Source organism: Festucalex cinctus, chromosome 2 (assembly GCF_051991245.1).
Source record: "Festucalex cinctus isolate MCC-2025b chromosome 2, RoL_Fcin_1.0, whole genome shotgun sequence".
In the NCBI taxonomy this organism is placed as follows: Eukaryota; Metazoa; Chordata; class Actinopteri; order Syngnathiformes; family Syngnathidae; genus Festucalex; species Festucalex cinctus.
In genome coordinates, this window is record NC_135412.1 from 29,513,791 (window position 1) to 29,540,942 (window position 27,152).

At 38.2% G+C, this 27,152-nt stretch overlaps 4 protein-coding genes across 6 annotated transcripts in view; 3 read left to right on the forward strand and 1 right to left on the reverse strand.

Annotated features, from left to right (window-relative positions):
* On the forward strand, positions 1 to 7,190 carry LOC144014471 (carboxypeptidase O-like). The gene is made up of 11 exons (XM_077514386.1): positions 1 to 46; positions 482 to 562; positions 1,339 to 1,378; positions 1,449 to 1,550; positions 2,444 to 2,548; positions 2,635 to 2,751; positions 2,921 to 2,952; positions 3,928 to 3,989; positions 4,165 to 4,364; positions 5,477 to 5,561; positions 5,691 to 7,190. The coding sequence occupies exons 2-11, from the start codon at positions 498 to 500 to the stop codon at positions 5,924 to 5,926; spliced, it is 1,044 nt and encodes a 347-aa protein (XP_077370512.1). The 5' UTR covers positions 1 to 46; positions 482 to 497; the 3' UTR covers positions 5,927 to 7,190.
* nudt15 (nudix (nucleoside diphosphate linked moiety X)-type motif 15) lies at positions 1,003 to 22,488 on the reverse strand. 3 transcript variants are annotated; one of them, XR_013282473.1, is made up of 6 exons: positions 21,596 to 22,488; positions 20,942 to 21,138; positions 20,227 to 20,343; positions 18,544 to 18,645; positions 18,365 to 18,469; positions 17,450 to 18,262 (listed from the first exon to the last, which is right to left on the reverse strand). XR_013282473.1 is itself a non-coding variant. In XM_077514389.1 (4 exons), the coding sequence occupies exons 1-3, from the start codon at positions 21,748 to 21,750 to the stop codon at positions 20,228 to 20,230; spliced, it is 468 nt and encodes a 155-aa protein (XP_077370515.1). In that variant the 5' UTR covers positions 21,751 to 22,488; the 3' UTR covers positions 1,003 to 1,025; position 20,227. The 3 variants fall into 3 exon arrangements, 2 of the variants coding, with proteins under 2 accessions (XP_077370515.1, XP_077370513.1); XM_077514389.1 differs by lacking the exons at positions 17,450 to 18,262; positions 18,365 to 18,469; positions 18,544 to 18,645 and adding an exon at positions 1,003 to 1,025; XM_077514387.1 differs by lacking the exons at positions 17,450 to 18,262; positions 18,365 to 18,469; positions 18,544 to 18,645 and having other exon boundaries at positions 19,549 to 20,343; positions 21,596 to 22,486.
* On the forward strand, positions 8,401 to 17,002 carry LOC144014469 (carboxypeptidase O-like). The gene is made up of 10 exons (XM_077514385.1): positions 8,401 to 8,684; positions 10,490 to 10,606; positions 10,891 to 10,930; positions 11,275 to 11,376; positions 11,452 to 11,556; positions 12,505 to 12,621; positions 13,953 to 14,046; positions 14,157 to 14,359; positions 14,449 to 14,533; positions 14,754 to 17,002. Exons 2-10 carry the CDS (start codon positions 10,533 to 10,535, stop codon positions 15,023 to 15,025), a joined length of 1,092 nt encoding a protein of 363 aa, XP_077370511.1. The 5' UTR covers positions 8,401 to 8,684; positions 10,490 to 10,532; the 3' UTR covers positions 15,026 to 17,002.
* trim25l (tripartite motif containing 25, like) overlaps positions 22,473 to 27,152 on the forward strand; it is an 11,281-nt gene continuing 6,601 nt past the window's right edge. Inside the window, exons 1-2 of the mRNA XM_077514376.1 lie at positions 22,473 to 23,423; positions 23,879 to 23,974. Coding sequence (XP_077370502.1) covers positions 22,815 to 23,423; positions 23,879 to 23,974 — 705 coding nt within the window. The 5' untranslated portion in view covers positions 22,473 to 22,814. The remainder of the gene's footprint in view (positions 23,424 to 23,878; positions 23,975 to 27,152) is intronic.

Below are 27,152 nucleotides of genomic sequence, written 5' to 3' on the forward strand. Positions count from 1 at the left end.
AGTTGTCTGCACTGGTCAGCACCATTTGAGATGCGGCATCTTTCAGGTAAGGGGAGGAAGAACAACTCGTGCCAACATTGATAATGTGCTGTTTGAAATACTGAGCATTTGTTTTTGTGGCTTTCGGACATAGTGGACATGCTTAATATGTCTGTCAGGTATGATGTTACATCAGCATTTGAGAGGGAGTAAGAAAAAAAACAAAACTATTATAATAGCAAAACAAGTTATACCCAGCAAACGCTGAGTTGTATTTACAGTGTTAATTTTTTGGGAGTTGATATTAACTCCTAAAGTGTAAAACATGGACTTGTATGAACCAGTCAGAGGCGGAAAAAAGGTTGCGGAATACTGCAATAGAATATTTTAGTAAGATATTTCTGTGTCTCGGATTTGGCTTATTCTGGAATGTAACCCCCATGATGGAAGTTAGATTACTGTACTGATACATTTGTTCATGTTAAACATTTTGCTTGAACAGCACAGACAAAACGACAATGCTAAATGTTGTGGGCCTGAGCCTTGTGGTGCTGCTCACAGGAGCCGGAGCAGAAATTGAGAGGTAAGTTGAAGTTAGGACGCAACTGAGGTGGAAAGTAAACAACTAAAGGCTTTCCGTGACTCTGCGGTGACATGGAAGCAAACAGTGGGCCTAAAAGAATCTCCAACAAGCAAGCAAAAGGAAATATTAAGACAGCGGATTAGGTAAAAATCAATTGCTCAAATTAAAACGTCATTCCAAAATAAAAGATTACATTAAATAAATTTAATTAAAAATACGTTTTTAAATTAAGTAAAATTAAAAGTAGTTAAATTAAGAAAAATCTGCATGTGGATCTTTAATGGAATGAAAGGAAATTTAAAACAAAGGTAGAGTGGTACTTCATAGTTTGACCACAGTCCAGTTATGGTTGACTTAAATTTGAATCTGCTGACTTGGCGCCGGCAGTATAACTTGCGGGGAATATTCTCATTTCACGTTCTCCTTTGACCACCATCCGTCTTTCATAGAAGCTGTCGCCAAACTGAAAGAAAAAGCAAAAGATGCACAGAGTTAGTTTGCTGCTGGCTGAAATAAGCTCTAATGAGACGTATAGCTCGCAATATGCTGAACTTGTATTATGACGCTTGACTTTCAAAAAATGAGATATTATGAAGGCATAGTTTTGTAATTTCTATTTAAAAAAATAAAATCATGTACTCACGCCTCTATGATATCAAATCAGCATATTTTACACATCAGTTGGTGGCTTTAACACTAGCTTTAGCCATTTTTATTTATTTATTTATTTTTTTGTAGGCCGAAAATATAACTATTTTTTTTTATGTGTGCAACAGAGCCGAGTACGACTATTACAAATACCACCCAATGTCACAGGTGAGGATACACACTATTGACATAACAACACAAACACACACACCACACGGATAACTTTTCAATGTGATAGATCTCTGAATGGATGACACGGCTGGCAAAGGCTTATCCTGATATTGTAACCACGGTGGAGTATGGAAAGACATATGAGCTGAGGACAATTACCTTGCTCAAGGTCAGTGGCATTTTGTGAATAGTGATAAACTTATAGGAATTGTGTTTCTTGTTTCTTCTTTATAGTTGTAGTAGTAGTAGAAGTAGTTGTGTTTTTTTTTACCTACTTGTTTTTGTGTTGTGCTTTAGGTTAGTATTCCATTTAGTGTTCATTTTCGCTGTTAGGATTTGACACAACAGTTCTTATCATCAAAATTGTCTATGTGTATACAGTGTCTGATTCAGTGTCATCTATGAGATAAACAGTAACGCCTTCTCCACAAGGGGGCGCAAATTCCCCATACTAACGCCAATGATTAACGGCTCATCCGTTTTCAATAGAAAACCATTCAACATAGCTATATTATTTTGGGCGGGGGCTGCATCTATCGCACATGCCAGAAAACTAAAGTAAACAGGAAGCTAAATCTTATCATTTGACACTGGATCACAGATCTGAATATATGACTGGATAGCCAATAGGCCAAGACATTTGAAGTCACGAGGCCGCCCGCCATATTGCTCCTCCGAAGAAACGTTTCTTGGCATACGATCTTATACATTTACAGTATTGAAATTGGAGAACATTTGAGACAGTAATTAGTAGAAACAGCATCATTTGCATACATTTCCTCGCCACTCTTATGAGGTGCTCCCCCTAGTGGTCCACCAAGTAATTGCTCAATAAGTTATGAACAATGGAGCCTTTATCGTGGCTGTATATTAATTGCAAATATCGCGATACTTGCCCAGGCTTATCGATAATCTATCAGGAGACAAAGTATCATGATTTATCACGATATCGATATATCATCACACTCCTACTATCCAGATCAGATATCAGATCAGTGCACTGGATTGACTCCTACACATCCGTGACCTTTATGAGGAGCGCTATAAAAACAATGGTTGCAGATCGGTGTGGCGACAGGGGAGAAGAAGAAAGCTATCTGGATAGACTGTGGAATACACGCTAGAGAATGGATTGCTCCAGCCTTCTGTCAGTACTTTGTCAAACAGGTAGGCCAATCAAATCATGTCCCGTGCAAAAGCATTTCACATTGACAACTTTCAATGAACAAAACATCACAATCTTTTCATTTCAGATCCTTCTGACATACAAGACAGACCAGAAAATGGGAGAGATGATTCGGAACATGGACTTCTACATCACCCCGGTGCTCAACATGGACGGTTACGTCTATTCGTGGAAGGACAATTCAGTCAGTGTTCCATTTCCCACATTTTTCCTGATTGCCTTTCTTGTTAGCCTATAAATTAAGAAGATTTAAGCAGTGAACTACATTTTGACTCAATTAGAAAAGCACATATTTTTGTCAAAATAAGACAAATAATGCACTAAATAGGATTTGGTTACCCTGACCCATTTAGACGCGACTCTGGAGGAAGAACAGATCACCAGGTCGGCGATTGGTCGGCAACCAGTCCAGGTTGTATCCCAACTACTGCCCAAAGCCAGCTGAGATAGGCTCTGCGACGCTTGTGAGAAATAAGCGGTCAAGAAAATGAATAGATGGATGGATTAATCCCATCAATATTTTATTGTTTCCATATTTTCCTTAGTTAGTTACTTTCCTTAGTTAGTTACTACAAATAATGTACAGGTATTTTAGTTGAACTATCTATGAATGTGACGTATCGTGGCAGGCAGAATAATTAAATGTTCTTCCACAGGACGGCAGAAGATACAAATTTAACTTGTGTATCCCACTGTTTCCATTCATACAACTGAATAATAGCTTTGTTTTCAACAAAACTGGCTCAGATTTGACATTGGAGAAGAACGATTGGGAGTAAATTTCAGTGTTGATACCTTTTGTGACGTTTTGGTGGTGTGCTACGATTTATTTTTGTGTACAATATGTGCTCAGTGAAGGTTGGACAGCATTCTGGTGTTATAGCGCCCTCTAGCAGAAGCACTGCTATATACCGAAAAGAACACCAGAGGTCACAGTTTTAGGTGGTATGTGTACGAGGGTCATTCACCAAATGTGCAGGTGTGAGCCACCGCCTGTAATTTGTTCACTGTTGTTTCAGTTACATTCAGCTGTCTCCCTTGACATGCAACGGGCTTTAGGTCCATTGAAGACGAAATTGTCAGTGAGTTTGGATGGTTGGTTGTCTCTATGTGCCATACGATTGACTGGCGAGCAGTCCCACCTCTCTCTCACAGTCAGTTGGGATATACTTTGGCTCACCTGCGACGGTAATAGTAAATGAATGGGTGATTTCAAACAGACCAATATGATTTTGGGCTTTTCTGTCAGTGTCAGTGTTGCTGTTCTAGTTCTCATCGAAAAAAGTGAGTGAGTCACAAAGTGCATGAAAATGTTAGAACAAGCTAAATTAACGTTGACACAAGGCAGGCTGCAACTGCAACCTGCAGGCTGCAACTGCTCCGGCACTGACCTCAACCGCAACTTTGACGCCAACTGGGGCAGTGAGTGCTGGAGTTCTTAATACTTTAGTCATGTGTACTGTGGGGAAGACTGCTGCATCCACAAACATTTCATTCATAGTATCGAACTTCCCATATTGAAACACCATGCAGTGATCTGAAAAGGAGTAGGAAGAAGTTACCATTCTGTGAGTCCTTGTCGTTCACGCCTTCATAGAGTTTGGGTCATCATCTGACAGCTGTGAGTCAACTTTCCGTGGCAGAGCTCCTGAGTCTGAGCTTGAAGTCCAAGCCATCACCTCCTTTGTAGGAAGCAGGAAGAATGACTTGCTGTGTTTCCTCACCGTCCACTCCTACGGCCAGTTTCTCCACTTTCCCAATTACCAGACTGCCGTCACCACTGACTACCACGAAATGGTAAAGATGCATGATATGGTATATAAGATATATATTGACATTATTTGTCCTTCCTAAAGTAATAGCGCAAGCCTTTTCTCCCCCCAGAAAATACAACAAACTGAACCAAATAATGAATAGATAATATTCATATATAACATATAATAATATAACAGAGGTGGCCAGCATAAGGAAATAATTTATTCAAGCAACAAGAAAAACAGTAAGTCTTGTCTCCTGTGGCTCGTTGTGGATCGCTAAAAAAATATTATTATTATTATTATTATTATTATTATTATTATTATTATTATTATTATTATTGTTTCTTTTTAAGATGAATTATTCCTTAAATGAATTATTTTTATTAAAAAAAATGAATAATTAAATGTTAAAAAAACTCAGTCAAAATTTTTAAGTTGTCAGAAAGAGAGAGACGAAAGGTAGGTTTAAAAGATTTTACAATTACCAAATAAGTGACCATAAAATGACCAAACAGGAAGAGGGAAGCAGAACATTACCATAAAATTGCCAAAAATGTCAGAGAATTGAATAATATCATTTAAAAAAAAAAAAAAAAGCCAAAAAAAGAACATTTTCCAAAAGTCACCATAAAATGTCCAAAATTTAAAATAAAGGCAGAAAAGTTTAAAAATGTATGCAAAACAAAGTCAGAAAAATTGCAAACTTAAAAAAATAAAAATAAAAATCCAAAAACGAAGACAAAAGGTAGAAGAAAATGAATCTGTAATGGATGGTGCCTTTCTGATGCAGTTCAAATTAGCTCTTACAGACAGATTGTTTTGTTTATTTATTTAGGGTAAAATGGCTCTTTTGACAGTGAAGTTTGCTAACCCCTGGATTAGACCATTGTTTTAGAAACCAAATCAACTTACAGTGACTGAAATAAACCTACATTTGTGTCCAGAGGTTGTAGCAGTGACCCCGAGTTTGTGTTTCAAATTAGTGATTTTTTTGGGGGAGTTTAGAAAAATAAGTGTAACTGATGCACAATAAAGAAGCAATGTGAGTCACAAACATAAAAACTGAAAAACGCAAAGGTGGAGAAACACAAACTCGGGGTCACTTCTGTAACCAGGTTTCTTTCAGTCACTGTGAGTTGTCTGATTCTTCAGATGAAAGTGGGCTTGGGTGCCACTGAGGCCATCGAGAAGGTGCACGGGAAGCTCTACAATGTAGGAACGTCACCAAATATAACATGTAAGTCATATGGCTCATGCTCCACCTGTGCACTCCTCTCCTACTTACACACAGAAAATGATCGCCTGTGTTTTACGAATTCAACAACAACAACTGTCAGCCTGTCTATTGAAATCCTGTATTCAACAGACCTGTACTCGGGTTCGTCTGAAGAATGGGCTTGGCTCCAAGGAATTCCCTTCTGCTATACCTTTGAGCTGCGTGACAAAGGACATCATGGCTTTGAACTCCCTGAGGATCAGATCCAGCCCACATGTGAGGAGGCCTACAGTGGAGCCCTGCACATCATCACGTACGCCCACGACAAGGTCTTTAAAAGGCAACGCAGACTGTGTCACCCGTTTCGATCCATGTCTGACCTATGAAAAAACATGAAACAGAATCCACGCTGCGCATGAATTCAAAGCACAAATCTGGGCTTTAGTAATATTATTTTAGACCTGGGGTGTCCAAACTTTTTCATTTGAGGGCCACATACAGAAAAACAGAAGGACGCAAGGGCCACATAATGTTATGATGAGAAATTGTGTTTCGTCCTAAAAATTGTACAAATAATTTATTTGTGCTTTTGCGTATTTAGAAAAAATGCTACAGTATATGAACCAATTTATTTGTAATATGGCAGTAGGGTTATTATAGTTTGGGAATTTTTCATTTTGGTTAGTTTTTATTAGTTTTCAGGGTGGTTCTGTTAGTTTTTATTAGTTTAGTTCTTTAAAAAATGCTTTGTTGTAATTTAGTTTGTTAGTTTTAGTATTAGAAAATGTGTATTGTGCGCAATATTTAAAAACCACTATGGGAGCAACGTCATCTGAAGGTGCTTTTCTATTAGCTGCTGCTAGATGACGTCACTTCTGTGTGACATACTTTCAAACGTCATTATTCCGGTTTATATCAAAATAAATCTACTAAAAATCACATTTAAAATCATCACCAAAGGCTCATGCATTACATTAATTACCAAAGACTAAAACGAAGGACATGTTTGCTATAATTACATTTAGTTTTAGTTAGTTTTGTAAATATAAAATGTAGTTAGTTTTCATTTTTTAACAAAAGCATTTTCGTTTGTATTTTATTTGGGGAATATTGTTTTTTGAATTTTAGTTTGAGTTTTTGAATTAGTTTTAATTAACTAAAATAACCTTTAATATGTGGGATCTGATTTTTGGTGCTGTCTCTTGAACTATTGACCTATTCTAGGCCAAATGCTCAAGTGAAATCCTTTTCATGCTAAACAACTTTATGATTGCTACTTGTGTTTAAATAGCTTAAGGAAATTAAATGCCAGTGTGTATCCTGACTTGTCACAAAGGGAATCATGTATTTGTTACCAATTAATCATTTATGTTACTAATGATTTTACTTAATTTTGTAACTTTAAGGTGCCAGCTGAAAATACCAGAAATCACATGTTCACTGTGGTCAACTGTTGAAAAACTGCCCCTTCACGCTTAAGGGCTAACGAACAAGTGATATCCTGAAAAGTTCACAACCATGACGGAAAAAAGGTCAGAGCAAGAATCTTAATTACTTTATGACTGTCAGTTGACAGTCATAGGAGAAGCTCAGAACAAGGATCTCATTATTTTACAAGCTGTCAGATGACAGCCGGATGCTTAGGACAAAGGCCTCATTACTTTGGTGTCTGCAAAATATTATTAATTTTAGCAAAATTATTAGATCATACAATGTAAATGATAGGTCGCCTTATTTTTTATGTACGAATAAGTTCTTTTGATACCAGTAAAAACCTGTTACTACTTCTGGTCTCAAGAATGGGGGGGAGACGTATAATCTACTTTATAACAATTGGACACCAGTAGAAGTCACAAAACTAAGCTTGCACTACCCCCTAGTGGTCAAAAGCAGATACTATTAGCATTCAGTAAACTGCATCTCATAATAAGTGGGTTTGGCCGAGGCTTTCCCTTGCCAATAAGATCTAAGCGTGAAGTGGGCAGGCAGGTTTGATAGCCAATCAGGAAAAGAGGTTGTACCATGGATGAAGCTTTATAAACTGTTGCATTTCCTGAAATTGTCGGATTTCTTCCATTTGCGCAAATTGAATGGTCTCAGTGTGCTTTTGCCAATAAAGCCGCTTTTTGTTCAGCTTGACTTTGGATTCCCGCCTATTCTTTGTTCTGACTTGCATTTTCTTCCAACTCACAACGCAAAAGGGGACCTGGTGCACCAGCCTGCCAACAGGTGTTGGAACAGGTGACGCTGCGGCCAGCCTTCCGGCTCCGGCCTGACCCGAGAGCCGACAATAGCACCTGTTTTTCGATACCCTTCCTTCTTACTTTGACCATCTCCAAACATTTTGGTTTTGTTTATTTTATTTGAACTGAGTCAAACGGCCATTTTTAGCATATGTCGCGGGCCACTGAAAATGGACGGCGGGCCGCAAATGGCCCCCCGGGCCGTAGTTTGGACACCCCCGTTTTAGACGTTATTTACATTTTCAATGTCTCAAATTTAATTTCATTAATCAATTGACCCTTGTTTATGGTGATTCAAAATGGCATGATTTGTATATAGATTCTGAAATATTAACACCTCCAATATCAGATCTACATGCTCAAAATGTGATTTTCTGATACTTCTGATAACCATTCAAAAAACACAATACATGGTTGAAGAAACTTATTTTTCTTCCGCTTGGTTATTACGCAAAGCCCTTTTTACACTGCACTCGCTCAACGTGCCCATATTTGCCAGTACTGAAATAGTAACTTATTAGGAAGTAAACACGGAGACTATTGCCACTGTCTACAAGACTGACAAGAGGGAAGAGAACAACTAAAAAGAGGAAACATTTGGAATTGTGGCAGGGATCTTTCGATGCTGTATGGAGGGCTTTTAACCAAAGCTGAAGGAGTGTCACAGCTTGTTTATCCTGCTCCGTCCCTTGATGTGCAAGACTCAGCTAAAGATATCAATGGAATGTTTATTTACAAATTTGAATAAACATCATCACTTGAAGAAAAAAAACACTTCTTTCTGGATCCAGAGCTGAAGGTGGATTTAAAGGATGAATTGTACTTCAGTGAAATTGCTGTGGCGGGAAATGCTGAAAAGCGCCGTCCTCACATGACATTTTGCATATTTTCAGCATTGTCGGTGAGTTTGATTTTCCATTAAAATATGACTAGAAAGCATGACAAAGCATTATCAAGCATTTGTATTATGGAACAACTTGTATGTTTTTAGAAGGAACAAGTCTTTATGTTTTACAACATTGTGTTGAGAAAGAAACTGACGAAAAGCTAGGTGAAGAACCAAATATAAGTGATATATGGTTCTTATGAAGAAACAAGTCATATTAGAAAGTGCATCTATCATAGGAAAATAATTCAGCGTGGAAAATTCTTCTGGAACTCAATTCACAGAAAACTGGGATAAAATGTGGCTTGTTCCTTTTAAAAGAATTTATAACAAAGACAAATACATCTAAAGATATTGTATAACATATATATTGAACTAAATTCTAGGTCTCACAATTTGTTGAGTTAGATGACGGGTGTACATTTTGTAAGATTGATCAGGAAAGTGCAACTGTTACATTAAGTTTCTCAAATATGTAGAAAACAAGGAAAGGTAATGTTGTTGTTTTTTTGTCAATATATATTAATTTAACTTAAATGTTATGTTACTGTGTGATCTTTATGATGTAACTTAACTAGAATGTCTGATTGTTTGTATATAATGTATTTCTTACTTTGAACACTGAGATCACACATTTCCACATTTACATTTTTTAACCCATAATTGTATAGCCACTATTGTAAATTGTAACCCTGCTTTGAAACCCTACTCTGATACACTACATTAAAAACTTAACCCTAGTCTAAAACACTAATTTGAAACTGTAACCATATCTTAAAACTCAAATTTGAAACAGTAACCAAATTTTGAAACCCTACTTTGAAAATTAGATCTCTCTCTCTCTCTCTTCTCTCACTTTCTCTCTCTCTGCCCCCTGAACCAGCAGTATAGTATGCTTACGCCTTGGGCCGGCCCTGCTTCAGGTTAAACTACAACCTACAATGAAAGCAAGTTATGATTAGGCGGAGTCACAGACAGGAGATCACAGTGTTGTTACTTGGGTGTAGAACAAATACATGCTACAACAAAGGGCTGCACAAGTAATGTTTATCACTGAGATCATCTCAAATGAACAGAGCATATTTATTCACTCAATTTAATAATTTAATTTAAAGTGGATTATATAGACAATACAGTTTCATCTAGAAATAATTGGCCTTGGCTGTCAAATAAAAAAATTCAAATGCAGGGATTGACAAACCTTTGTGATTAAACTGACATTTAATTTCAAGTTTAAAATAACAATTTCAAGATTTGCTCTGATGTCTTATAATCTATTTTAGATTTACCAGACTTTAGATTCCGGTGCATTTGCATAAAATACCAGTATCAATTCAGTATTGCTGGTATCAGCTTGATTTTTATTATTGGATAGCAGTATCAAGCATCACTATTATATAATGGATATACAAAGTGAACATGTAGACCTACACAAATAAATTTGTTCACCACGTGTTTAAAAAAAAAAAAAAAAAGCACTGTACAGTTCACAGGGTGCTTCACCTTCCTTCCGCATACTAAACACATGCAATGATTAAAGACTCCAAACTGCATGCCAATAGTGAATGGGATGAGGTCAAACGCTATGGAATATGAATGGCTAAATGCATTAGCTCCTTTTTTTTTTTTTTTTTTTTTTTTTTTTTTATAGCAACTGTATTAATAATTACGTCTTCTCTGGAAGATTGCCAAGTAACCTTCAAATCAAATTACAAATTAACTGGGCATTCAATTTAATACACACATTAACAGCATTATAATGATAACACATCTGCAACTTAGGCAAAGGTGCGTCTTTATCTGATTTTACACTATAAAAGGAACTGCAGGTCCTAAGGTTGACAACCAAGAACTCTTCTCGAAATGACAGCAACTGGTGATGTGGGAGTCGCTCTTGTGGCTCTGCTTTCAGTGGCAGGAGCTGTGATGCTACAAAAGTGAGTTGCTTGTTTTTCATAACTGCATGTTGCTTTTGAACATTTTTGAGGCTATTATATCATCATTGCACTCTTACCTTATCAACTGAATGAATTAAGGTGCAGTAAAAGTATCATCTGAACTTGCATTTTTACAATACATTTGCTGTCTTGTTATTGTGATAGCGAATTAAATTCTATACAAAACAGCTGTTAATGGTGTAAATATATGGCTTTAAATAAGTCTTTTAGAATGTTTCCATCAAGTGGAGCTAATATTGAATATATAAATCCTTATGTAACAGACCAGAGTATAACTACTACAAATACCATCCCATGTCAGAGGTAAGAATAAACACGCACACACACTCACACACAGACTGACAAGACTCTTAGGCAAATCAGATTTTTTTGTCATGTCCAGCTTACACCCGCCCGGATTTGATGAAATCTGAACAGCAAAATTCACATGAAATCTGATTTGAGCGCGGATCCCCAATCGCAGTGGGCGATGTTGTGAAATGGACACTACAAATCCGGTCACTTGCCAATGACAGTGTAGACAGTAGACCTTCAAGATCCAATGAGATGAAAATAAATAAATAAATAAATAAATACATACATAAATAAATAAATAAAAAGTGTTTACATGTAGTCTGATCAAGGCCTAACCAATTTGAATCCAACAGATCTCTGAATGGATGGTTGATATTTCAAAGCAATACTCTGATATCGTGACCGTAATGGAGTATGGAAAGACCTATGAACAGCGAGCAATTAGGTTGCTCAAGGTAACCAAATTTTTTACGTTAAATTGCTAACTAGTAGCAGGGCCCAAAATGTAAGTAGTCCTGTTTTCTTTGCAGATTGGCATGGATGCTGGTGCAAAGAAGAAAGCTATCTGGATGGACTGTGGAATTCATGCCCGGGAGTGGATTTCTCCGGCCTTCTGTCAGTACTTTGTCAAACAGGTAATCATGTCCTACGTAAACGTGTTCCATGATCGCTGCTTTTCCACCAACAAGCCCAGGATCTTTGAGTTCTGGGTAAAGGGAATTTAGAATTGTGTTTCCACAGCGTCATAGAGTTCTCGGTAATTACCGTATTTTCCGCACTATAAGGCGCACCTCATTATAAGCCGCACCTTCAATGAATGACATATTTTAAAACTTTTTACATTTATAAGGTGCTACAGTAGAGGCTGGGGTTACGTTATGCATCCATTAGATGGTGCTGCGCTAAAGGGAATGTCAACAAAACAGTCATATAGGTCAGTCAAACTTTATTAATAGATAACAAACCAGTTTTCTGACAACTCCATTCACTCCCAAAATGAATAAATAGCCGTTTTATTATTTTTTCTGACGTAAAGTATTAGTATTAGCTAGCGAACCAAGATGGCGGGATCACCGATCGTGCAGGATCACCGATCGTGCAGGGTCACCGATAGCGTCTTGACAGCGAGACCTGTTGCGGCTCAATATTGATCCATATATAAGGCGCACTGGATTATAAGGCGCATGGTCAGCTTTTGAAAAAATTGAAGGCTTTTAGGTGCGCCTTATAGTGCGGAAAATACGGAAGTTTGATGACCTATGAGTTTGATGAGCCCAGCTGTTGTAAAAACACCCCCCCCCCCCCAAATTTGTCCAACCAATCAGCCTTGGTCATTGCAGCCTGCCCCCTCAAAGTTCCTGCCTGGCTCAGCAAGACCCTGCTGTACTTGGATGGCCCCTGGGGAATTTAATTACCCTGGAAATTGTTGTTGGTGGAAAAACACGCAAATTGAATTTTACCAAGGTAAACTGAAAAGTTCTCCAAAACTTCCGGCGGTAGAAAAGCGCCTATTGATGAGGCATGGACAGGAACATTCAATCAGCAAAGACTCTAAAACCATGATTTTTTTTTTCCCATTTCAGATTTTGCAGACATACAAGACAGACCCTAAAATAGGAGAGATGATGAGGAACATGGACTTTTACGTCACCCCGGTGCTCAACATGGACGGTTACATCTATTCGTGGAAGAACAGCTCAGTCAGTGTTATATTATGTCATGCGATTGTTTTCCATTGTTTCAACCAATGATTCAGACAAATCGACCTCTCGTAAAAACTAATAGTCAACTTCTTATCCCTAAATAACAGTCAAATAAATTGACAATTAGAACATTGGTAAGCATATTATATCAAAATTTAGCATAGCAGTAGCATGAAAATATGCCCCATTAAGTGTAGTAAACGACGTCAGAAGAAACTAAGACACTTGGCAGGTTTCTGGCAATCCTATTAGCTCATTACCTCACGAGTGAAACTACATTCTTTGGTGAGTAACATGGGAAATGCAGTTCAAAGATGAGGTAAAAAGAAAAAAAAAAGTCACAAAAAATACAACAAATACTACTCCATGCAGAGTTAGTGTCAGAGCTGAGTAGTATCAAACTAATTACATAAATGCAAAGACATTTTCAAAAAGGCAAACACATTAAGAAACTCCCCAAAAAGATATGTCAAATCAAATTCAAAGGAAGAGTTTGCATGAGCCCTTGGGTCAATGACTTTTAATACTAAGTCTTACGTGGAACAAATTTGTCAGTTTTGACTTTTCAGACGACTTTGCAGAGACCTACCCGGTAGGATAAAGAAGTGAGAATGACCACAGCATGATTCAATTCGATTATGATCCAAAGTTCTACTATTAGATGAGATTACAGATTGATAGATGACGCTTGAACCTGTTGAAATACATATTGTTTCTATGCCGATTTTTTTTTTTTTTTTTTACTGACTTATTGCTATGCTACTCTTAATGCAAAGAGTTACTGGTATATGATTGAAGTCAGTTACAGGTACATGTACTTACATTATCTTGTAGATCAACAACATTGAAGATATGTATAAATTAATAATTATAAATTGCCATCCAGTTTTTATCAACAAATCAATCAGACATGGTTCAATGAAACAATACTGTATCACCATTTTCTCTCATTTGCTCAAAGCATTGAATTAGTAATCTCAGATTTTTGACGGCAATGGCCCAATGGTCTTTGCGTTTCAGCATGTTGTGTTGCCACAATTAGGGGTGTTGTAGTTTAACTCAGAAATGCGTATACCACAGCTATGTAAAAAGTGTTTTCATTTTTCATTTGATTGGACAATCACTTCCTATATATACACACGTCCCATGATGTTTTCAGTTTTACTTAGTTTTGTAGACGTGTTTTATTCATTTATATTTGGTTCATTGAAGATAGACACCCAAAGTGTGTTAGGACTGGAATATGCACAACTCTTGATTGTCAGTATTACCACAATAAGATGGAGCAACAAGCTTACCGGTGCTTCTGGCTACTCTGACCCATTTAGACCCGTCTCTGGAGGAAGAACCGATCGCCAGGACCTGCAGGCTGCAACTGCACCGGGACTGATCTTAACCGCAACTACAATGCCAACTGGGGCAGTGAGTGTTTCTCTTCATATCAACAATTTGAGTGGCAATGTCACACACTATTTGTAACAAGTTCTTGTATGTAAGGTATTGTATTGATATGCTTCAAATTCTCTTCGTAGCTATCGGGGTGTCATTTGACTGCTGCGAACAGATTTACTGTGGCACAGCTCCCAATTCTGAGCCCGAGACACAGGCTGTTACCTACTTTGTGGGAAACAGGAAGGAGGACTTCCTGTGTTTCCTCACCATGCACTCGTATGGCCAGATGATTCTGGTTCCCTATGGACACCCTAATTTCACTGCCGCCAACTACAAGGAACTGGTATGCAAATGTGCATCTGCTGATAATTTTTTTCGATAATAAAATATCAGGTCATACTGACTAAAAGAGTGTGCTGTCTGGTTCATTAGATGGAAGTTGGTATGGGTGCGGCCGAAGCCATGAAGAAGGTTCACGGGATGGATTACAAAGTAGGGACCTCACCCGATATATTATGTAAGTGAACATATGACAGACCACCATTGGATTGGTCAGTCAGCACTGCTGCCTCAATGAAAGAAGTTTCTGGTTGGGATCGGCATCTAGGTTTCTATGTGGTGTTCGCACATTTGTGTATTTTAGGTTCAGTGAAGAGATGTCTGTAAGTATGAAGGATAACCTGAGAGATGGTTAAAGTATCCTACTGATGTCTGTTAATGTCTTAAATTTTCAACAGATCCCAACTCCGGTTCCTCCAGAGATTGGGCTCGGTTCCAAGAAATCCCCTACTCCTACACCTTTGAGCTGCGTGACAAAGGACAACATGAATTTGAACTCCCTGAGGATCAGATCCAGCCCACCTGTGAGGAGGCCTACAGCGGAACGCTACACATAATCACCTATGCGCACAACATGGTCTTTAGTGGTGCCGTGGCATCTACTCCCCCAATGCTTTGGACTGTGTTGGTGGTAGTAGGTGCTACAGTAGGAGTCACAACTGTCCTGTGATGTTGAAAACTGTTGTACATAACAGTCTAAAAAAGACATTTATATTTAATTAAATGCACCACAATAGTAAATAAAAACCAGCACGTGAAAGCAAACCAGAGAATATACAATAGGAAGATTTTTTTTGGGCGGGTAAATATTGTTCATGTGACTGTCTGACTGCTCCACTATTACATCATATACCAACGAAGCATTTTTTTTTTTTTTTTTCTTCTTTGAATGCTCGTGGTGAGAGCATCATGCCACATGGGAAACAGCATATATTTTTCTGAAATAAAATAAAGATGGGTGGTTGGGCAACACAGCTGCATTTTGTATTAACCCATCAAGGCCAAAACCACCTGGCAAAACATGCCTATGAAACCTATGGTGACTTTAGAATCACCCCCGAAAACCTGAAGTTTCCCTGGAAACTCAAGAATATTGTCAATGCCTACTAAATAATTGATATCCCAGCTCATGAAGCAGATAGAAACATAATGTAATATCATAACCTCTTCCCATAGGCAGCCTGCTGCTCGGAAGTCAACACAGACTTTGCCACTGGTTTAAAAGTGAAGTAGATGATACTATTTATCAGACCTTAATTCACCTTAAGTTAAACTACAACAGTAACAACACACAATACGACGCATTTACGATGAGGTGGAAACACGGACAGAAGAGGAAAGCACAATATTGTTCCTTTGATGATGCCACAGGCAGCCATGATAATGATCCAGGTAGCTTTGTGGAGCTTTAAGCAGCATTAAGCACCATTGCTGTTGGACTTGTTCAAATGAATAAATACATTATCACAAGTAGGTAACAAAATGAATACATTCATCAACAAAGACTCAAGACTGTTAATTATCCATAGAAGTGAATGGCAGTGCATGGTGGTTTATCTATATGTGTCTGTTGTTGATTGGCAAGAAACTAGTCCAGGCTGTAGCCTCCCCTAACTCTTGCCCAAGATGAGCAGGAATAGCTCTCAGCTATACAGCGCCATAGAACATGAATGTTGCTTTTATTACTTTACATTGCAACTCTATTATTTAATATTTATTTATTCTGAAACATTATTGTGGTGTATGACAATCTATATAAATTTGACATTGCATTAGGTTGCTTTATTTTACTATGAAGTGAAGTTTCGTCATTTTCTTCATCTTTATCCTGGCACCTTCCAAAATTGTCAGTATGATTCCACATTAATGAATTCACTTCCCTATCAAGTAACCTTCAAATCAGATTACAAATTAACTGGGAATTCAAGTCAATGCACACAATAACAGCATTGTAATGATAACACATCTGCAACTGATGCAAAAGTACGTCTTTATCTGATCGACAGTATAAAAGGAACTGCAGGTCCTAAAGTTTACAACCAAGAACTCTCGATTATCAGACTGAACTTCTCGAAATGACAGCAACCAGTGATGTGGGAGTCGCTCTTGTGGTTCTGCTTTCAGTGGCAGGAGCTGCGATGCTACAAAAGTGAGTCGCTTGTTTTGCATAACTGCATGTTGCTTTTGTACATTTTTGAGGCTATTATATCATTGTACTCTTACCTTATCAACTGAATGAATTAAGGTGCAGTAAAAGTATCATCTGAACTTGAATTTTTACAATACATTTGCTGTCTTGCTCTTGTGATGGAGAATAAAATTCTATACAAAATACAGCTGTTGATGGTGTAAATGTCTGGCTATAAAGAAGTACAAGTATGTTTCCATAAAGTGGAGCTAAATAATGAACTATTGTGAATCCTGTTTGCTGCATGTAACAGACCAGAGAGAAAAACAAAACAAGACAAGATTTAAAGTCATCATGAGTTATAACGAGGTTTAAAGTCATTGTGACGACAGTTGACGAGAGAATCCTGAAGTAATAGGGTGTCTCCAGCAGCATTAAAGTCAACCGGTCACATTGAGCTCGGCAATGTCTCAGTCATAACCGATTACAAATCTCGTCATGACGACATTGAATCTGCTCTTTTTTTTTTTCCTCCCTACGTGACCCAAATAAGCCATCGTATAGTATTCTGTTGTGATGCAATGAAATAAAAAATATCTTATTCAGACCGAAATGTACATTTTTTTAACGTCACATGATAGTTGTGACTCCTATCACCATCAACACAGTCCAAAGCTTTGGGACGGTGGTTGCCACAGCACCATTAAAGACCTTGTTGTGGGCATAGGTGATTATGTGTCTGGTCCCGCTGTAGGCCTCCTCACAGGTGGGCTGGATCTGATCCTCAGGGAGCAGGAAGTGGTGAGTCCCGTTATCTCTGAGCTCAAAGGTGTAAGAGAAGGGGATTTCTTGGAACCGAGCCCAATCTCTGGAGGAACCAGAGTTGTTAACTAGTGGAAATTGAACACACATTAACAAACATGGGAAGATGATTTTAATCATTCATCTGTCAGTTGATCTATACTATATCTATATCTAAGTCTTCAATTAACACACACAAAGTTCTCACAAAGCCCAGATCCCAACCAGAAATGTCTTATGTGTTATATGCACTACTGTGTTATACCACATGATGCTTACTTGTGACAGCACAGCATCTTTTTAATGAACCGCGTCTGATTGATGGGTTCATCAAATCCGGGTGCCAATTTATTTTTTTTAATTTATACATCTTACATTTTGTTGTCCTACAAAACAATGTAAGTAAATATACCTGTAATTCAAGGGGCCCATTCAGAATGTAGACAGGGGCCGCAATTGTCCATCCTTGAAGTAGTTAGTAAGAAAGAAAAAGATATTCATCAAAAAACTAATAAGCATTTGTCAAGAAGCATTGATAATTTGTAATCTAATCAAACATCTGAAAACTCAAAACAGACAAACTACTGTATTCATCGACACAAGGGCTCAATCAAGCGGTTCCTTCAATTCAACTTTATGTATTATGAGGAAGTTTATTTCCCATTTGAAATAGTCATTGCATTAATGGAATTAGTTTTATACTATATTTCACTCGGCCACTGTTATTTAGAGATAAGAAGTAGACTTAGTTTTTACAAGAAGTTGATTTGTACTTCATTCACTGGCTAGACACAAGTTGTCTGAGCTATTGGCCAAAACCCTCGAAAGGCAATGGGAAAATGTCCCAAGACGTTCACGAACTGATTTGTCTATCCACGAATAGATGTAATCGTCCATGTTGAGCACTGCGGTGACATAAAAGTCCATGTTCCTCATCATCTCTCCTATTTTAGGGTCTGTGTTGTACGTCTGCAAGATCTGAAATGAAAACAAAAAATCATGGTTTTAGAGTCTTTGTTTATTGAATGTTCCTGTCCATGCATCATCAATGTGGAACACGTTTACGTAGGACATGATTACCTGTTTGTCAAAGTACTGACAGTCGCCCAGAGAAATCCACTCCCGGGCATGAATTCCACAGTCCATCCAGATAGCTTTCTTCTTTGCACCAGTATCCATGCCAATCTGCAAAGAAAACAGGACTACTTACATTTGGGCCCTGCTACTAGTCAGCCATTTAACATAAAACATTTGGTTACCTTGAGCAAGCTAATTGTTCACCGTTCGTAGGTCTTTCCATACTCCATTACGGTCACAATATCAGAGTATTGCTTTGCAATATCAACCATCCATTCAGAGATCTGTTGGATTCAAATTGGTTAGGCCTTGATCAGACTGCATGTAAATACTTTCAATGCGTCCATTTCAAACCAGATCAAGGTTGAAATCATATTTCATGTGATTTTTGTTGGACAGATTCAATCAAATCAGGGCAGATGCAAGTTGGACATGACAATCAATCAATCAAATGTTATTTATATAGCACCTTTCATACATTTAAAATGCAACTCAAAGTGCTGAACATCCATAATACAAAAAAAAAAAAAAAAAAAAAAAAAAAAAAAGCCACCCCTCCCCCCCACATCCCCATGATTGTACCCACAGACACACCCAAAACAGACAAAAATCTGTTATGCCTTTGAGACTGTCTGTCAGTCTGTATGTGCGAGCCGGATTTGATGAACCCATCAACCAGACACGGTTCATTAAAAAGATGCTGTGCTGTCACAAGTAAGCATCGAGTGGTATAACACAGTAGTGCATATAACACATAAGACATTTCTGGTTGGGATCTGGGCTTTGTGAGAACTTTGTGTGTGTTAATTGAAGACAGATATAGATATAGTATATAGATCAACTGACAGATGAATGATTAAAATCATCTTCTCATGTTTGTTAATGTGTGTTCAATTTCCACTAGTTAACAACTCTGGTTCCTCCAGAGATTGGGCTCGGTTCCAAGAAATCCCCTTCTCTTACACCTTTGAGCTCAGAGATAACGGGACTCACCGCTTCCTGCTCCCTGAGGATCAGATCCAGCCCACCTGTGAGGAGGCCTACAGCGGGACCAGACACATAATCACCTATGCCCACAACAAGGTCTTTAATGGTGCTGTGGCAACCACCGTCCCAAAGCTTTGGACTGTGTTGATGGTGATAGGAGTCACAACTATCATGTGACGTTAAAAAAATGTACATTTCGGTCTGAATAAGATATTTTTTATTTCATTGCATCACAACAGTATACTATACGACGGCTTATTAGGGTCACGTAGGGAGGAGAAAAAAAAAAAAAAAGAGCAGATTCAATGTCGTCATGACGAGATTTGTAATCGGTTATGACTGAGACATTGCCGAGCTCAATGTGACCGGTTGACTTTAATGCTGCTGGAGACACCCTATTACTTCAGGATTCTCTCGTCAACTGTCGTCACAATGACTTTAAACCTCGTTATAACTCATGATGACTTTACATCTTGTTTTGTTTCCCCCCCCCTTCCTGTCTATGTGACCCTTATATGCTGTCATACTATTACAACCAGAACATGCAAGTGAACTATAAGTGTCAGTGGTTCACAGTAGCATTTATGTCAGTGCTTACAGTAAATTTCAGAGTCATCAAACCTAGGTTTTGGTGCAGGCCAGCGTTTGTATGTTTGACACAATAGGAAGATTTTTTTTTTTTGTGTGTGCATAATGTTCATGTTAGTGCCTATTAGTGTTTTTAAATGCTTGTTGCGAGAGTATCATGTCACATGGGAAAATGTATGCAACTGTATGCAATCTCATGTCTAAATTTTTATGTACCCTGAGTGAAACACAAATCTGTGCTGCCAAGCACGGGGATTGTTTGACTCAGGAGAAAATAATGTAACAGTTACTTCAAAGGTTCTGTTTTGTACTGGTGAACGGCTGGTATCCTTTTTCTCTCAGATGAGCCAGTGGCAAAAAAAGCTGGTCTTCAGGAGGAAACTTGTCCCACCGTGTCCATGTCCATCCTGGGATAAGATGAAAATAGAAAGTTATTCCAGGTAACCGCTGCCATGAGACATGGACACAGACTAGGTGGCCACCAGTACTGAGACAAACAAAAAGTGGGCTAAATTCTTCACTTGACACTAAATCTTAAATCTTTATCTCACGTTTTAAGACATCACATAATACATATTTCTATCCACCAACCCCCAGTCCCTGTCTACCAAGAATGAACTAACCTTATCTACGTCCCCAAATACAGTACATAGAATGAACAAGAATAATCATACTTTTTTTTTTTTTTTTTTACTTTGAGATTTTTTAGCAAAAGCCTTAGGACTATAATGTCTCCAGAAAAGTATGTAAATTCCCCATACAAACACCACTTATTTACATGTAATAATAATGCCAATAGAAAACCATTTCACATACTGTAGCAAAATTTTTTAGGAGGCCTCACCGCCCCTTCAAAATGTCATCCTGTGTGGCCATACAATATGCACATACCAGAAACTTTGTGGGAATTTGGTAAAGACTCTTCTGTACCATAATGACTAATGGTTCTCGCAGCAAAATGGAGGACCAACTTGTGAGGTTGTCAGTAAATATTCCATTACACACCTTCATTTTTATCAGGTTCCAAGTTCTGGGGCTCTGTGGATCGCTCCTTGTCCAGTTCTCCTTGCATAATAATGTCAACATAGTGATATTGCTCCTCCAGTCTGATGGAGTTCACCACCGAGGCAAAGCGGATGTTCACCAAATGCAGGCCAGCTTCCTCGAACACCTCCCTTTGAGCGCACTCCTCCCACGTCTCCCTGTACAAGAACACAGGTCCTTCCATCATTCGTGCACTCCAGCAGTGAAGAGCGTAAATTGAAAGAACTGACTGAAACATGTGCATGTACATTTTCCCTGTAGCCTTATCAGCATATCAGTAAATTAATCTTTATGTCAAAAATGTAAATGACATATTTTAGCTCATATTTGTGTTGTTCTGAATGAAAAGGGCATTTTGTCTTGAATACTAGTGGCACTGCAGTATATATGTATGTGGTGCATGTAGTCACATGAGTGAAAATGTATTTGTGGCACTTTAGATTGCGTGCGAATTCTGTCTAGCAACAAGTGTTATTGTTATGGAACCTGGAAAGGCAACATTGCTTTCTTCTGTTTTTTTTTTTCTTCTATGTTCCATTTACGTTTTAAATTCCACGAATTATGTGGGTCGCTTTTGCGAATTTGCGCGAGTACTAGCCGTACGTACGTACGTACCCAAACTCAAGGTGGCCGCCGGGAAGTTGGTACTTCCCATTCCCGTTTGCCACAACGCTTTTCCTTTTTCCGAGGAGAACACAGCCTGAATGCGCCGTGTCTGTGACCAGTACACCTACCCCAACCATAGGACGTCTTGCGGTGTTCTGTGACATCCGTTCGTGCAATAAAACGTATCCAGTATTTAGAAACTGGAAACTTAACAAAAAGTGGCGGACACAAGACGTTGCACCAGAGAGAAGCTATCCGTGAAAAGCAAGAGGATTCACCCCTGAGTACTTCCTGCTTTGTTCGTGTGGACAAGCGACATGGCCAAAATTACTGTGGGGCCGTATCGGCTACACGTTTGATAAATAAAGGTTAAAATGGTATTTGGGCACAATTTTACTTGCAACGCATTTTGAGTGTTGCTAAGTTCTTATGTCATTAATAAACTCTAATCACGTGTGAAATTTAGATCAAAATGTTAAATTTTCACTTTGAACAGGAAATAAAAAATAAATAAATAAATCCGCTTTCCGATGTTGACATGTTGACCTCTGAATGAGCTGAAACCACGCCCCGCTCAACTGTCAACTATCAATCAAATACCATGTACTTTCAACCTGGACAAATAGATGCTCCTTCCTGAAAACATTTTCACACCGCACTTCGCAACGCTCAACCTGCTATTAACAAGTCTGTTCATTGTATGTTGCAAGCAGAGATGCCACTACCCCTAAGCAAGGGGTCGCCACGGGCACCAGGTAGCCTTCAAGGTCAGTTAGTTTAACACTTTATCTCCACAATGCATAACTACATCCAGTTTTTTTTCCGTGTTTTGAGCAATTATTTTCAAACACAATGTATTTAGAAACAAATCTTTGAATTCACTATACATGGATTTCAACCTGAAAATGACATTTGAATGATATTTCGTCTCAAGGTTGATTTCCCCCCCCCCCCAAAAAAAAAAGTTTCATGATTTAACTAATCAGTCTCACAGTACATCTTGCTTGGTCACTGACACAACAATAAAATAATTCACTTCTTCCTTAAGCCGTTTTTCCACCGACGCCCATTTGTACCCGCTCGACCTGCCTGGTGGCTCAGGCCCCGCCCTGCTCTCACCTCTCAAAACTGACTTGATATTTCCTCCTGTGACTCTAAGAAACCCCTGATTTCACTCGTGGTGTCTACCAGCTCAACACCTTCCGTCTTTCTATTTCCTTGTTGGACCATGAGTGACAAACTGTGGACAGAGGAGCAGTTTAACTGCCCCGTGTGCCTGGATCTCCCCAATGATCCGGTCACCATCCCCTGCGGGCACAGCTACTGCATGGCCTGTATTAAGGACTATTGGAGCAAGGATGATTCCAAGGGTATCTACAGCTGCCCCCAGTGCCGGCAGACTTTCTGCCCTCGGCCACCGCTTTCCAGAAACACCATGCTGGCCGACGCTGTGGAGCAGCTCCGCAGAGGAATCCCAAAATCCGAGGTCTCGAAAAGCATACGGAGGGCGTTAAAATCCCAAGAGAATCTACCCTCTTCGGCTGTGCAGTGTGACCTGTGCAAAGGAGAGCAGAAGGCTGCGGTCAAGACCTGCTTGGTGTGCATGAGTTCGTACTGCGAGAGTCACCTGAATCCTCACCAGACCACCAAGGCCCTGAGAGAGCACGAGCTGATCCCGCCGACGGGCAACTTGGCTGAGAAGATCTGCACCCAGCACAAGTACCTCAAGGAGTTCTTCTGTCGCCAGTGTAAGGTGTTCATCTGTTGGTTGTGCACCAGCAACCAGCACAAAGGTCACGAGAGCGTGTCCACCAAGGCTGAACGCACGGACAAAGAGGTGAGGCTGAATCATTAAAAATAGAAATGACATTTCTCAAGTATAATTGTTCCTTCAAGGAGAATTGGGACAGGGAGGAGTGTCAAAATGTTTGAGGAAAGAAATGCCAATTTGTACATCGAAGTCCGATTTGTTTGATGTTGCCACAGACATCAGTGCTTTTAATTGGCCTGAGCTAAGATAAGGAGGGACTAACTGGTTTAGTATGTTTGTTTTACTGGCTTGCCGTTCCCCATGCCATTTGGAAGCAATTTTTCAATTCATACGACGTAATCCTTTAAAATTCGTACACTGACCACCAAGCTACAGAACCAAGACCGTAGGCCTGCCTTGCCTAGGTAGCCTGGTTGAACACATTCCTAACGACATTCCTGTTTATTTATCACACTCCTCTTCTGGTGTTTTCTTTTGGCGTCTGACTGATGTCATTGGTTATCCTATTCTCTCAACTGCAGAAGGGGCTTTCTGACTTGCAGGCGGAAACTCAGAAGAAGATCAAAGAAAGACAGCAAGAGCTGAAGGACATGAAGAAGATGATGGACGGCATGAAGGTAGGCTCTGGAACAGGAAAATCCCCTCCATCGTGGATTCTGGGTTCATGGTTCTGCTAAGAAGCAGCTTTTTTTTTTTTTTTTTGTCCAGTTATAACTTAATTTTGTTGTTCATTTTGGATGTAATTACGCATTTAGCCACTAAGTGATGGAACTGTGTTTAACTATTAAAACTGTTTTCTACTTAGTTATTTTTTTATTTTATTTTGAGTTTTTTAATGTTGCTAGTTTTAATAAGTTTTCAGGACAGCTCTGTTAATTTTTATTAGTTTTAGCTATTTCAAAGATGCTTATATTTAGTTTATTTTAATTAGTTTTAGTATTAGTTTTTGCTTTAAAAACATGTGTATTACATGTGAGCAAGAATTAATAAACACCATAGTAAAATGAAACTAATAATAATAATAATAATAATAATAATAATAATAATAATAATATGCCCTTCGATTGGCTGGCAACCAGTCCAGGGTGTCCCCCGCCTACTGCCCAGAGCTAGCTGAGATAGGCGCCAGCACCCCCCGCGACCCTTGTGAGGAATAAGCGGTCAAGAAAATGGATGGATGGATGGATAATAAGAACAATAATAATAATAATAATAATAATAATAATAATAATAATAATGCACTTCTTACCGAGAATTGAGTTTAGTCTGAGTTAAATGAAAAAGCAGGAAAGGCACGCCATTGGAGCTAAACGTCAAGCACAAAATTGTCGCCTAGGAGCGACATCATCTGGAGGTGCTTTTCTATTGGTTACTGCTTGATGATGTCACTTCTGTGCGACACACTTTCAAATAATCAAACTAGATGCGGGCTCCAGGTGGAGGAGTGAAACCGTCACTTGCCTTCGGTGCCGGTTGGCGTGGGTTCACGTGAGTGCTGATAAAAAAAAATAAAAAATAAAAATAATCAAAATAAATGCAATCAACATGACATTTAAAATCAATCCCAAAGGATTGTTTATTAAATGAATTACCAAAGACAAAAATGATAGACATTTTTACAGTAATTATAGTTGGATTTAGTTTTGTAGCCTAAACGTAAAATGTAGTTTCAGTTAGTTTTAGATTTTTAAAAAGGATTTTCGTTTTAATTGTAATTCGTTAACAAAAAATATTTTTTTATTTTATTTTAATTATTTCATTTGGTTTCATTAACTAAAATAAATACACGGTGTAAACTTTAAAGAATAAGAGTGAAAACAGGAAGTATTTCAATTCTCATTCCTCACTTCTGCTGAAGAGTTTAGAAAGAGACGACTGAGAACTACAGAATATAAAAATACAGTTAGATAACATGTTATCTAAAAAGACAGAGTTTATAATACAACAGTTGAGATATAATAATTTTGAACATAATAATAAATCAGGTAAATTCCTGGCAAATCAACTTCAACGGAATCGGGAAAAATCTCTTATAACGGCTATTAAAGATATAAATGGTGAATGCACACAATCACCAGAAGAAATTAACCATATTTTTTTATAACTATTATCGAAATCTATACACAGAAATTAATAGACCTAACCCTGAATATATTGAGGAATTCCTAAACAGCTTAAATATACCTCAGTTATCTATTGAACATAAAGATATTCTCGATACCCCGCTTACTATAGATGAGTTGTATCGTGCTTTAGACAGTATGCCTAATGGCAGAGCACCTGGTCCAGACGGCTTTCCGGCTATATTTTTTAAACATTTCTGGTTAATGTTTGCTCCATTATTTCTAAGAGTAGTAACTGAAATTAAAAGTAAAGGTGATATACGTCAAGATATGAATATAGCAGCAATTAAACTTTTATTAAAGCCAGAAAAAGACCCTACCCTCCCGTCAAGTTACCGACCGATATCACTAATTAATACCGATATTAAAATTATCGCTAAGGCCTTGGCATCTCGATTAGAGACGGTAATCTCGACAATTATTCATAGTGATCAAACAGGTTTTATTAAAGGTCGTCATTCTACTAATAATATTAGGAGACTCTTTAACTTGATTAGTATGTCACAGCGGTATGATAAAAAGGCAGTTGTTATTTCGCTGGATGCAGAAAAAGCCTTCGATAAAGTTAACTGGTCCTTCCTCTTTGCTGTCTTAAATAAATTCGGCTTCGGGGAGTCATTCATTCAATGGGTCTCAATATTATATGATTCTCCTAAAGCTACAGTTACTACTAATGGGATTACATCACAGAGTTTTACTTTACAAAGGGGGACAAGACAAGGGTGCCCAATGTCTCCTTTATTATTTGCTATATTTATTGAGCCGCTTGCATTAGCTATACGTCAGGATAGACGGATCCAAGGAATCCACTCCGGGACAATAGAACATAAAATTAATCTATATGCCGATGATATATTACTCTATTTAGAAGAACCTGCTATCTCGCTAGGGGAAGCATTTAAATTAATAACTAAATTCTCTCACTTATCAGATTACTCTATTAACTGGACAAAATCAACATTATTACCTATTACAGAAAATTCATGGAATCCTACAAGTCAGGATCCACACTACTCCTTTCCTACAGGTAATTTAAAATACTTAGGTGTTAAAATTTCACCTAAGTTAACTGAATTAACTTCTTTAAATTTTTCACCATTATTGGATAGTATCCGTAGTGACCTGGAGCGCTGGAATAATCTTCCGATCTCTTTAATAGGACGGATAGCTACTATAAAAATGAAAGTTTTACCAAAGATTAATTATTTATTTTCAATGATTCCATTTAAACCTACGTCTAACTGGTTCCAATCGCTGGACTCTGCTATCATAAAATTCTATTGGAATAAAAAAAAAGCCAAAATTAGTCTATCTACTCTTCAGGAAAGTAAATCTAAAGGAGGTTTAGAGGCACCAAACTTTATGTACTATTATTTAGCTAATCAACTACAATATCTTGTGCTATGGACACAACCCAACAGAGATACTAACTGTTGGTTGGAATTGGAGCAGAAGGATTGTAATAATCTTAGACTGTCAGATTTACTCTTTATTACAAAATCAATAAGACGACATAATTGTTTTAAAAACCCAATGATAGCCGCCACCCTGACTGCCTGGTGGAAGGCATTAGAAATTACAAACTCCCAATTGGCGCCCTGTGGGCTCTCTCCCATTTGGCATAACCCCGACTTTCAACTTAATAATCAGTCGTTCCATTTAAGCTTATGGG

Excerpts from the sequence above, each read along its gene's own strand:
- LOC144014471 (XM_077514386.1), top strand. The coding sequence starts at position 498 with ATGCTAAATGTTGTGGGCCTGAGCCTTGTGGTGCTGCTCACAGGAGCC. Across the intron at positions 3,990-4,164 it reads CTTTGACGCCAACTGGGGCA|AGTTTGGGTCATCATCTGAC; the intron begins GTGAGTGCTGGA and ends ACGCCTTCATAG. Across the intron at positions 4,365-5,476 it reads CCACTGACTACCACGAAATG|ATGAAAGTGGGCTTGGGTGC; the intron begins GTAAAGATGCAT and ends CTGATTCTTCAG.
- nudt15 (XM_077514389.1), bottom strand. The coding sequence starts at position 21,750 with ATGTCACAGAACACCGCAAGACGTCCTATGGTTGGGGTAGGTGTACTG. Across the intron at positions 21,139-21,595 it reads GGCGGCCACCTTGAGTTTGG|GGAGACGTGGGAGGAGTGCG; the intron begins GTACGTACGTAC and ends GTTCTTGTACAG. Across the intron at positions 20,344-20,941 it reads GGAACCTGATAAAAATGAAG|GATGGACATGGACACGGTGG; the intron begins GTGTGTAATGGA and ends ATCTTATCCCAG.
- LOC144014469 (XM_077514385.1), top strand. The coding sequence starts at position 10,533 with ATGACAGCAACTGGTGATGTGGGAGTCGCTCTTGTGGCTCTGCTTTCA. Across the intron at positions 11,377-11,451 it reads GAGCAATTAGGTTGCTCAAG|ATTGGCATGGATGCTGGTGC; the intron begins GTAACCAAATTT and ends TTTTCTTTGCAG. Across the intron at positions 12,622-13,952 it reads ATTCGTGGAAGAACAGCTCA|ACCCGTCTCTGGAGGAAGAA; the intron begins GTCAGTGTTATA and ends TGACCCATTTAG.